Source organism: Trachymyrmex septentrionalis, unplaced genomic scaffold, assembly GCF_001594115.1.
Source record: "Trachymyrmex septentrionalis isolate Tsep2-gDNA-1 unplaced genomic scaffold, Tsep1.0 scaffold13, whole genome shotgun sequence".
In the NCBI taxonomy this organism is placed as follows: Eukaryota; Metazoa; Arthropoda; class Insecta; order Hymenoptera; family Formicidae; genus Trachymyrmex; species Trachymyrmex septentrionalis.
Window position 1 is genome coordinate 4850371 of NW_017304438.1, and position 12922 is coordinate 4863292.

The 12922-nt window shown below is 32.0% G+C and overlaps 1 protein-coding gene across 2 annotated transcripts in view; it reads right to left on the bottom strand.

The window, feature by feature from the left end:
* Positions 1-1968: 1968 nt before the first annotated feature.
* Positions 1969-12922, bottom strand: part of LOC108756946 (polypeptide N-acetylgalactosaminyltransferase 2) — a 205929-nt gene continuing 194975 nt past the window's right edge. For both annotated transcript variants that reach the window (XM_018501158.1, XM_018501157.1), the window contains exons 4-10: positions 9264-9362; positions 7216-7283; positions 6297-6548; positions 5561-5776; positions 3979-4198; positions 3515-3725; positions 1969-3029 (exon numbers count right to left, since the gene is read on the bottom strand). In XM_018501158.1, the coding sequence (XP_018356660.1) occupies positions 2760-3029; positions 3515-3725; positions 3979-4198; positions 5561-5776; positions 6297-6548; positions 7216-7283; positions 9264-9362 (1336 nt within the window). In that variant the 3' untranslated portion in view covers positions 1969-2759. The remainder of the gene's footprint in view (positions 3030-3514; positions 3726-3978; positions 4199-5560; positions 5777-6296; positions 6549-7215; positions 7284-9263; positions 9363-12922) is intronic.

Genomic DNA, 12922 nt, shown 5'->3' on the forward strand with positions numbered 1-12922 from the left:
AAACGTTCTTATTGCGATAATAAAACGATAAAAATCAGTAAATTTTCTTGACATTTTGATTTTTAGAAGCGACTCGAGATTATTATAATATCGCAATCGTTTAATTAGGGCACGACCAATTTCTTCATTGGTCGCATATTATATCTACATGAAAAGTATATTATCGTTCTACGCATACAATATCGATATCAAAAGAATGTCTTAACAGATGATTTTGCTACAACAGCTAGCGTAGATGTAATATGGATGCCCGTGTGTATTATACAAAAGTTTATATACGATATTATTCATCTCACTTCGCGATATTTAGTCTCAGCGCGAAGAGACGGCAGTAAGACATTATCATCGGAAAGTATAAGTGTACAAAAGACTGTGTCTGTTAATATGTATTGCTATAATTAGTTGCGTCAGCTTCAATCTTTTCACTTAACACGTTGTAGACGAATAATAAATCCATATGGAGCTGCAGTTTTATTTTAGATTCGGTTTATTCTCTTGGGAAAGAATTTTCGATTTTATAATTTAATTTTTACCGAGAAATCGAACTTCTATTATTAGCTGCGATTAAAGTAAGAGTTAAATTCCAAATTGTTGGAAAAGATATTTAAGTTGGAAGATTTGAAAATTAATACATGCTTTTAAAAAGTAGAAATTCACATTTTTGAAATGCTATTAACGAGCTACAATATGTTAAGTATTCACATACATCCCGCGATTTTCATTTATTCGCACAACCAAGTAAGTATACAATTAGTTACAAAAATAAATCTCTTTTTTACGCATGCTTTTAAAGGGAAAGCATTTTGTTCATCGCAATTTGTTGTTTAATTGAGAAGTAGAATATTCGCGGATTTAGATGCGCCGATACTAAGATTAGATAAAAAGAATACGCATTGAACCTAGCATGATTTTGGGCCCGGTCAAAATAGCGATTTCAATCGCTGAGAAGCTTCTTGTATCTGTGCTTCAGTACAATTGCAAAGCGTCTTTCAAATTCTTTAAATATAGATACGGAAATTATGTATACTTCATTAAAATTAAGTATTTTTAATTAAACGGTGTGGTACATCGATAACGTAATATAATTATAATTGGTTCTGCGCGTATATTCCCGATTAAGTAGCGAAAAACTTCTCCGCGCGATTTGCATAAAAGCGTAATCTCAAAATGGTATTTGTGATAAAACTATCAATTATTTAAAACAAAAAGCCAAGTGTAAAAGCTTTGGCTTATTTATTTAAAGAATTGTACGTAAATAAATATATAAAAAAAGACGAACTGCTCTCGATTAGACACTCGAGTACGTAACCGTACTAAAAATAACTCGATATCACCTATATATTATAAATCCTTTTTTATGGATTTAATAAAAAACATACATACGAAAGACATTATCAGCTTAGATTGCACTGAAAAATCAATTGAATGTTAGAATTCTATTTTGAATGTTCGAATTTCTAATCAACTTTTTTGTTCCATGAACAAAACTCTTGTTATTTTTTATTATACTATATAAAAAAAGAAGAAATAATTCGATTTTGTATTATTCTTTTATCACTCCTTCAGTAATGGTTTCATTAATTTCATTAATTTCCATTAAAAGCATTAATACGGTTTTATAGATTTGCTTTCAATCCAAATTCTTTCTATTTCCAATTTAGTTGAAAATTAATAATATAATAATTCTAAATTGAATTATTATATGATTCAATTGAATATATAAATTTCATCAGCAAAAGTTCTAAGAAAACTCTGTATATAAGTATTTATGTCTATATCGTGTATGAATTTTGAAAAAATATTGTGAATTGAAAAATTATTTCCCACACGTAATACTTTATATTTCTTTCAATCTTTGTGTAATCTCTTAAAGAAATGAATCATCTGGCAATTATAAAATATACGGTATTTCATCGCGTATGCACTCCCAATTATTTTTAAAAATTCAATTTTTATAACACCTTCAAAAATTAGAAATTTTTGTGCCTTATGAATTTCTTCGAAGCTAAAAATGTTAAGAGTGACTATATGGTTTTCGTTTGTTTTAAATCAATCATACAATGTATAAAGTATCGCAATTTATAAATTCGATATTTGAAACAGTATGCATAATCGGATTGCAGTACCAAAATCTTACACAACTTCCATTTGCATCACCGTTCATACACACGCTTCCATATTTTTTATATATTATATTATAAATAATTTTACACTTATCACACATCGATCGCGAGACATCATCCTATCAGATTAATCGTTTGTCAATGTAAAAGTAGGATGATCTAGTGCCTAAGAAAACGATTGGAAGCGATAGAATCCTTATAGATGTAGAAACTAAAAATTGTTGATTAGAGTCACATATATCAAGCAGTCTTAAAACAGTTTTTTCACTTTCTTTTGCGAAATTATTTCCGTTTTGGTTAGCGTGTACCACTTTTTGTAGCTTCAATAGAGGGAACTCCTCAAATTTCTTCTATATATATCCAAATGTACCATCCGAGCCTTAACTCACGTAGAAGTCAGTGTGGTAAAATAGGATTCTTCATCGATACCACATAAAAGAGATCGTGAAGAGTTCCAATTGCGGTCATGAAGATTGCGTCGGTCTACGATAAGTAACTGAATCGATCCGCTCGCGCGCAGTCAGTCCAATATAACGCACTTCTGACGTGGTGGATTTCATTATATGGTGATCACATCGTGGCGTATAGTGATAAGAGAGAGTCTGCGGGTGAACGTGTTCACCGCAACCATATCAGCTAGTGATTGTGATTGTAGAGATGCCACCTCTGCGTTTCTGCGTTCGAATCGCATTTCTCCACCGTGATACCACGTTGCGCGTGATATCGCGAATCCACGCACACAGGGATTCTGGTATGGCGTATCAGACCACCCTCCATGTGTCGCCACTTCTGGTTTTCGCTACCATCGCAGATTTGCATTAGCAGCGTCGTACCCTTGGCGTATACTGGTAAGGTCAGACAGAGATCGTGATGCTTGATCAAGCCATCCTTCGTGAGGCCCCATTCCTGCAAAACGTTGGTTTTGTAAAATTGTTTAAAATAATTACTTAATAAGCAAACTTATAATTAGAATGCCAACAAATTGGCAGCAAATTCAACAAAACAGAAAAATTCAGCAGATTTGGTACCATCTGTGTCCATATTAAGCTCGTGTTCTATCAATAGAGCCTGTCAACATACAACTTGGCAGAAGAACTTGACAGTAACTTGGCGACAGAAATCAAACAGAACCTGTCGAATGCAAATTCTACTCGATTTCTGCTATCAATCCGCATACTCGGTTTCTATCACCAATTTCAAATCATGTAAATAAATTCTGTTACACCTATTCGTTGTGGCATTCTATTCAGCATCCAATATAACAGCGTCAAATTTATAATCTTCCCGCGGACAAAATTTATCAGCGGACGTTTTGCAAAATTTGTTCAAGCACACTTGACTGGATCTCAATTATCATTCAATCTCATTTAATCTAATTAAAAAATACTCACCTGGTTACCACCAGTGTCGTGACAAGGGTAAAGACCAACGTTTCCATCGAGAAGATGGCCCATGCTGTCTAAACAGGCGGTACCCTGTTTTAGAGATCCTCCTGGACCACCCTCACTCGTAGGTATAACTAATTCAGGGTATACGTTCTTCAGATACCAACTGAAAGGCTTGCAATGTAGTCTTCGTTTTAGCTCCATTCTATCCTGTATGCTGAAAGATATAATTGCTCATGATTAACATAATTTTGTATCTTCCAAATAAACACTCTATATTGTCTTTAACTTAATAAATATATCTAGACTACAATATAAAATTAAAAAAAATAATTGTTATGCATATTCATGTGTTCGATCTATCACAAACTTTAATGTGGTATTAAATAATAGTTATGATTAAATGGAGGAAAATCAGCTAGAGTATTGCCTAAAGTTTAATTGAGACGTCAGTGCGCATCCAGACTTACTTTCCATAAGGGATGTTTCGTGCTAACGGTACGGCGTTGTAGTAGAACTGCTTGTAGTCGTCCATCCATACTTCGGCTGCGCGCCTCGTGTTTCGAGCAAACACGTTTCCGCTGCCTCCGGGGAACGAGTAAGGATGACGTTTACGAAATACATGGCCCACACGTGAGCACGGGATAATCTCCAAGCTGCCACCGCATTGCCACACACGAAACGATATTTCTGAAAGAAAGTTACAAGTGCACGCAGTAAGTACAAATGTTCAACGTGAGAACAAAGATGCCAAGGATATAGAAAGAGAAAATGCATAAACTTCCCTCTCTATCGCATTGCCTCATATTATTCCTTTCGTAAGCTGTCTTGTGTTACAGATTAAATATTAAAAGAATGTTAAAAAAATATCTATCATTTCTATGTAAAATAACAAGTTATATTATATTCTGTATAAAATAAAGAGTATTATATTCTGTATAAAATAAAGAGTACTATTTTATATTTCATGTAGAACATTTCAAAGGTGGTTGATTCTAATAAAAATTTATATATAAAATTACATTTTAAAATATACATTTGCAAAGGTTTGCTAGCTATTGAAAAATACTATTTTAATGTAGAGGTTTCATCAAAGTTATGCTAAACTAAAATAGCGTTAGACTTTTCCAAAGAAACTCAACAATTTCTCTTCTGTCCGAAATGGGGTCGCAGTTATTTCTAACTTCACACTTCCGACATATATTGGTTTGCTTGCCGTGTTTTCCACAAAGTTCTTACAAACTGCACACAAGATGGTAGTTTCTGTCAAAGAGTTCGTTTCCTTCGTATTTTTGAAAAGCGTAATAATAGATACAACACTTTTCTGACAACTTTCAAATAAAAAGTTTTGTGACACACATTAATTTTGCATTATAAATGTATATTTTAATTAAACGTTTAAATATAAATCTTATTTAAAATTTTATTTTACAGAATAAATTTAATATAAAATTATCTCTTAAATGGATTTTTTATGAAAAATAAAATTAAATAAAAAATTTTTATTATGTGCGCTATGAATAGAAATTGTATTGAGAAAGCAACAGCAATTCTCTGCAAACTTTCGAACTGAGTTATTTTCAAGCATTTATTTGCACAGCTGTCTGATACAGTGATGAATGAGCTAATATTTACACCGGTATGATGCTTTTTAATAAAATTTAATGGGAAGCACTCATTAAAACTTGTTGAGAAATTATAACTTCCGACTGTATTGATCCAATAAAAAGTTTATTCTGCTGCAAAATATTCATCATGAGTTGCGCGTGCCTTGAAACAAAGTTTTTGTAAAAGTACATTGACCATCACAATGTAATATCTTTCAAAGTATATTTACAATTTTGTTAAAATAAAATAATATTACCTTTAGAAAATGGATATGAATATAAATATACATATATAGCGCTGATGCACAAATATTCAGATAAAATATTTTTGCATATTTTGTAAAAGAGCAATGCGGTTGAAAGAATTTAATTATACACAAGAATGTGCGTGTAATTTCTGTGAAATTTCCAAATACTTTGTACATAAAACTGTAAATAGTCTTACCGAGATTTTCACCGCCCCAAACATCCATCTGAGTATCGTATTTGCCGAGTTTCTCAAAGTACGCTTTGTTGATGACAAACAGTCCGCCAGCAATCATAGGGGTTCTAATGGCTTGTGTCGGATCCTTTTGTCTCGCCTGTCGTTCCGTCTGGCTGAGATATTCCCATTTAAAGACCAAACTCCAATCGAAACCACCCCTAAGATCGGCGGAAGCTCCTAGAAACAAGATAAAATTGTCTTTCGTTCAGATATTTCCAATTATTTACAACATAGAGTACAAATTATCGCTATACACGGGGAAAAATGGTTGAGAAATTTTTATTTTACAAGACTAGTAAAATTTTTCTGGCTATTTATTTTTGATGAATTTATGACAAATTTCACTTGTTTGAAAGTAAAAATATTGAAGGTAAAACGTTACAATTATGCATTACACAATTATAGTAAACCATTCAAGTGATTATTATCTGATAGTAAACTATGTTATTCTCAAGACTGTGCAAACAATTTTCAAAATTTATTTTACGAAATGTAAAAAGTATCTTATGGTATGGCTATACAACGATTGCTGATACCAGAAAAGTAAAGTAAATTTTACATAAGTAGGCGCTTGTCCCTATATGGATCTGCCAATTCCATAAACTTTACTAAAATTTTAGTGCATGTTACTTTACATTTTTCTCCATGTATAAAACATGCAATTTTAGAGAATGTCGAGATTTCCATTGATACTTACCGATATATTGGAAAGTATCCATGCTGATTACATCGATCACAGGACAAACCACTCGGGTTGGGTCTTCAGCTACCCTTTCCAAAAGTGGTTCGAGCCAATCGGCGTTGCATTCACAATGCGAATCTAGAAACGTTAGCACACTCGCGGTAGCTGCATCCGCACCACGGACACGCGATCTCATTAGGCCTTCTCTCTTCTCATTTCGGATCACACGAACTTTATGGATTCGCGATAACTCCTCGCCGTCCTCGGCTGCAAACAAATCAATCAATCTTTATTCTATATTCTTACTATATAATATTTTTAATTTTACATTAATTTAACTTATCTTGCATTTCATTGTAAAATATTTATTGTTCTGAAAATGGTGTCATCTGTTTATTACTCAATCAAAGTTTATTACTCAATCCAAATAATTCTTTATTAAGCAAATATTAACTTTAGATTGAAAGTATTAAGCATGTAAAAGAGTTCAAATTCCAAAATCATTATTTAATGACACTCTGTTTAGAGCGGTAAACGTCATAAATGATGAAATAGTTACAAGTTATCTTTTAATGACATTAAACATGATATGAAATGTAATATTAAACACAATTTTCTGAAATTGTGTTTAACATTACATTAAACATAATTACATATAAATATACATATAATTAACATTTTAATTGCATTAAATTGCGTTAAATATTGTATTATCTTCGTAGCGGCTTGATCCGCAAGTAATTCACTCACTTCTAATTTTGTATATCAGATTTTATTACGATTCATTTCATATTATATTTGTTGTACATTATAGTTTATGAATTAAGTAAAGAATGTAAAATCTGCTTAGAAGTAAATAATATTACATTTTTCGAAAATTAAAACTGATAAATTAATATAATATATAATACTATTAATATATAAAACTACTTACGATGATCACTGAAATCGTCCACCAAAATGATTTCCTTGATTAAATGTTCGGGACTTCTGTTCAGCACACTAAAAGCAAAAGTAAAAACTTTCAATTTAAAGTTAAATATTAATTTTTTTCAATACATTTACCGATACTGCTATACTATTTTAACTTTTTTATTATTTTATAATTTCAGAAATTTTGCGGATAACAAATTAAATATGAGAAATGATACGCAACAATGCTTTATCATTTTTTTCATTATATACATTTTATGTTAAATACGGTAATATTTTCAATGTTAATATTGACATAAGATCAATTTTTAACGTAACACGCTTTTTCTCGAGATTCAATTTAAAAGCCCGATATGCCATTTCTTTGTTGAATTACTATCATTCACTTCTATATAAATTTTTCCGGTCGATTAACGTCGAATAAACTGAGATTAAGAGAAGAACAGAAGCTTCGGGAATTGTCCCATTGAATCTTTTATCAAAGTTTCGAAGACTTAGTGCACCACTTGTCCCTTGTTTGAACGTTCTCGTATTGCCCCGTCCTATTCTGTTCGTGAGTTTAGAATTAAGAGGATTGTGTGAATCGCAAATAATTAGAGAATTTTCTTTCTAATTAAAACCATATTCATATATATCAATGAAAAAAGTTTAAACTTTATGATTATTTCTTAAGTTAATCGTGAACGTCAATAATTTTACCGTGATTGTGTATCGATTAAAACAATAAAATATTATTTTATAAATTTGTTCTCAGTTGTTAAGATGTATCGTATATATTGCTTTTCTCTTCTCTCTTAATGTTTGAAAAAAAAACATTGAACAAGATGTGAAATCGATCGCGCAGAATTTCGCGCGTCGTATCGAGATTGTGGTGAAATGTGATCTCGTCGCGGTAATTAAGACTTCCTTTTAATTTTATCGATCCAACGCGATAGGGCCGATATATTTTCTTGACGCCGCCATGTTACGGACTTAAATTTTCCGACTCTTGCCTGCTTCCTTCTTCCGGTTCGACGAGAGAACTTCGAGCAACTTTTGCACGAAGGTTACCTCCGGCGAGTAATGTGGCTCGTACTTTCCTTTAGCGGGATGTCGCGTAATAAAAAAAATGTTTTAATTAATAGAAAACGTTATGAAAAAAATGTAGCGATTTATGTCTCTGAATAGACGATAAATGAAACTAATAAAACGGACAGAATCAGTTAAAAGTACAAAACGAAATATTTTAATCGCTGAAGTCGAAGAATAAAATTGGAAGAACTGCACGGTTAAAGCAAGAACTAGTAAAACCATAAATCTCTGAAAAAAATCTACTATTCTTTTCGTTTCATTTCTTCTTTATTACATAAAAAATGTGAGATGCTTTAGAAAAATATAAATACAAGTTGAAAGTCTCATTTGTAATTTTAACAAATTAAAAATTTACTGTTGAAATCAAATTAATTAAATCATCATTAGTCAACTTTGTATTATCCGTCATGAGAAGAAGCAAAATGATATTTCTTCGTATTCTGACATTCTTCTTATATCGCAGATCTTTCGAATTCTTCGGTTCGTCACGTCCGTGTGTACGAGCGCATAATAAACATGAGGAATAAAACGATGGAACGACGATTAGAAAATTCCATTGCTATCGCCCACTTTCGAATTGAGAATCCTCACGCGCTTCCCGCAACCCGTTGATGCATCGAGAATTGAAGATCGCCATGCCGTACGTACCATCTATCTATACGATCGCGTGAGAATTTGCCCATGGACAATTGCTTTATATTTGTTTGCAGAAATATTCGCATATTAAATATATACTTTATTCGCAGAATTTATTTAATCCTTTTGTTTTTACAAAATGATTAAATAATCATTATTTATTTTATATAATTATTTTCTATTTTATGCTTATCCATTTGCAACAAAAAAGAAATAAATGTGCAAATTTCTTTATCTATTTACGTACAAAATATATAAAATAACAAGCTAAAAAATGATAGATTTAAATGTTGAGCGTAATTGTTTTACATTTTACGTAAAACAAAGTTGTTTCTAACTTACCTGACGACAGTTCTGAGTAGTGTAGACCGTGCCTCGTTGTGGAAAGTAATTATAACGGAAGTCGGTGGCAGATCCTGTCTCCATTGTTTCATCCTACACCTGTAACGAGAAAATAGCATAATTATAATAGTTGTCTGGATATCATAGATAAACGTATAAATAAAAATAGATTTAGATATAAATTAAGATTAATGAATAAATAACAAAACTCTATATTTATCACATTTACATTATTTGCGTAACACAGATGCTGTTCTTTAATCTTTCAATACAGATTTATCGAATATACAAACAACAATAAATATAGACAATCATTAATCGTGTATAAAATAAAAACGACAAGCAATTCTAGAATAAAATTTAAAAAATCTGCAATTTTGTCGTGGGATTAACGTTATGTTGTCTGGCAAATGGCCAGCGTTTCCATTATCGCGAGACATAACTGATTTTTCAATGCAATATTAGATCCAGCAATATCGTTTAATCCTCAAACTGCTTCAGTAGACCATGTTTTTGCGCGTTAACGTGCTTATCGATATGTTCTACGAAATTGTCTTTCGATTTTATGGTTAACAACAGATAACATCATATTAGTAATGTTTCAATATTAGCTATTCGATTAATGTAACGAGTTATCAGTAAACATTGATTGCTTATCAGTATTTATACATGCAGCAATTTCATGCCAAGTTTACATAAAATCAAATGACTATTCCCGGGTTAATGATTAATTAAAATACAATATAATATTTGAAAAATATTGAAATTTTATATTCGCTCTGATTTTTTTTTTACTTTTCATCATTAGAGCTGTAATAGAAATAAAAAGAAAAAAAAATTGAAATATGATAGCCGTGGACTTAAGAAGTGACTTAACTGCTAGACGTTACGTTTGAGCAGAAGAAAAAAGAAGATGAAGAAAGAACTAAAAGGACGATCCCATTTGGGGTACTGAGCTGGCGCGCAGAGAGGGTACATAAACGCGGCCAGACGACCAGAACGATCCCAATATGTCAGCCTCTCTTTGCCGAGATAAACTCGCGGGACGTGCGTTGAATGCAGTTAGCAGTGCATAGGTGCGCGAATGCACTTTTTCGCGCCGTCGCGCGTCAAACGAGATCGCGAAAATTTCGCACCACCGTCAGAAGCTACCTCCTCGTATGCGAGACATCGCCGCTGGATGGGAAGATGACCGGTAAACACGTGACTGCGATTTATCCACCCTCAAAGAGAGTCAGATACGAGCTTTTTGAAATAGACCAACGTGACTTTGTGTGTTGCAAGAAAGATACTACTGCGTATTTTGCACTGTGTAGAATGGCATTAAGATTTCTTCAGCTATAAATTATTTTATTGATTTCAACCATCTGTCTGTAATTATACTTTTTACTCCTCTTCCGTCTGTAATCAGGATCTTTTTTATCTCGTCCAAGTTTTTTTAAAAGTTCTGGATTAGATTTTCAAAAAATGTGGAAAAATTCAGAATCATTTTTCAATTCTATTACGAGATATTTTAGAAGATTCATTCCTTCTTTATTTCGGAGAAACTTGAATAAAATTTTCCCAAAATTCAAATTGCAGACGGAGAGTTAATCAGCACTATAAATAATTTTCACTATAATCTAATTATATTTTATATTAACAAGTAATTAGTATAGTTTTAATTTATAGCAAAGCATTTTTACCTGTTGTCAATTATCACTTCACTGAATTGCAAGTCAAAGTTTTATTCATCGTTATACTTTTATTCAGGTGTAATCAAGCGACTCGAGTGACGGACAAGTTCAGTAATGAGTAATTTAGATATTCATCACCGTAGTTATCCTCTTTCAGATGCCTCCGCTTCGCTCCTCGAGGCGGTGCAGGAATCGACAAATTAATTCGGGAGACCATAATTTCACATTAAAGTCAGTTAGTCTCTACGGCGTCATGTTTGCCGACAACAAAATTGTGCGCCAGAGCCTTAAAGCAACCCCGATAGATGAGACGAATCATCCGGACGGTTTAATTCGAAACTTCAATTTGGGATCCACTCCACGCCATTATTCGCTAAAGTAGATAACGCGCGGCCAGTCTGTGTGATGCCAATTTTATTGAACGCTCGATCGCATATACGGTACTTTACGAGCACATATGTATGTACATGCTTGCGAATTGACCATTGTCAGAGAATGCATCCTACAAGATAGAAAGAGAAAAAGAAAGAGAATGGGAATGCATCTGTGAAAGCAGTACAGAGTGTTGCAATTAAAATAAATCGATAGCAATTATTATCCTGTAAAAAGTGACTAATTTGAAGCAATAATATCCAATAATATCAATTCTCCAGATAAATATATATAATGCACGATCATTTTTCAAAATAATTCTTGCTTAGCAAGTGTATTGAGATTATTTTTGTTGGAAATTTGAATCTATTGGATATAAATAAACAAGCTTACGTGTGTGTTCTAGATTAGCTTTATACCAAGCGCAATAAATTTTTATTACAAAAGAAATATAATATTCTAATTTATTATTAGAAATTAATAATATATAATAATAATAAATAATATTATAATTTATAATCTTGTATTTCTTGCACTCTATTAGAATACTTACAGATTAAGATGTTTGTGCAAAAGTGGCAACTGTGAGCGTTAAGAAAAAGACAAAAAAAAACGCATAAAGGACACACGAAAATTAGAACGTAACGTTTCGGCGGTCTACGGAAGTAGAGCCTTTTTTCCTCGAGAAACCTTCGTACGTTGCTCGCTTCGTGAGTGAACTCGCAAACTGGATATTAAATTTTTAATCCATCACCGAAGTGAGAACGAATATTTCGGAGCAAAAAACAGCACCAAACGCGACAATTGAGTTTCTGTTTCCAATTCGATTTTAGTGATTATTTAAGTGTGAGTTATTTTCGTCGTGATCTCTTCTTTTATAAAACAGCTGCATACTAACTCTAGTAGACGAAGATGAAATATACACACATCGGAAAATAATATATGACTTATATTACTTAAAGCTTTTAAGTGCAATATTATTACTTTATTATAACGTAGCATCAAAATAGTTATGACTTAAAGGGATTATATAGATTAACGGAAAGACAGCGTTATAAATAATTAAACATTTGATATTGATGTACTATTCCTAGGTAGACAAAAATCGTTGAATTCTTAATTCAATTTAATGATCCTCCGTCTAATACGAACACGATTGAATTAAGTAACAGCTTATTATTTATTATGACATAATAATATTGTGACAATAAGTCATAGTAGGCAAAATAGAAAATGTTGCGCTGATCAATGACGAATGAAAATTAATATATTAATATACAAATACGTGACCTATTACTGATGTTGCAAATAAGTATTACATAAAAAGTACAATTTTGTTGGATCATCATAATCTTGTTGGAAACTCAAACTGACTTACTAAAATATTTTTTGCATCACTGCTCATTATATGTTATTTTCCAACATAATTACTTTGATAGACCAACAAAATTATATTCAGATCTATATCAGTAAAATTTTAAATTTTCCAGGAAAATCGCTCTTTTTGTGATGGAGAATATTGAAATATAAAATTGTATACATGCAATCTTATGTGCAATTCCAGGGATTTTTAATCATCCTTTTTCCATCGTTCATTATCAACTCCGCTGA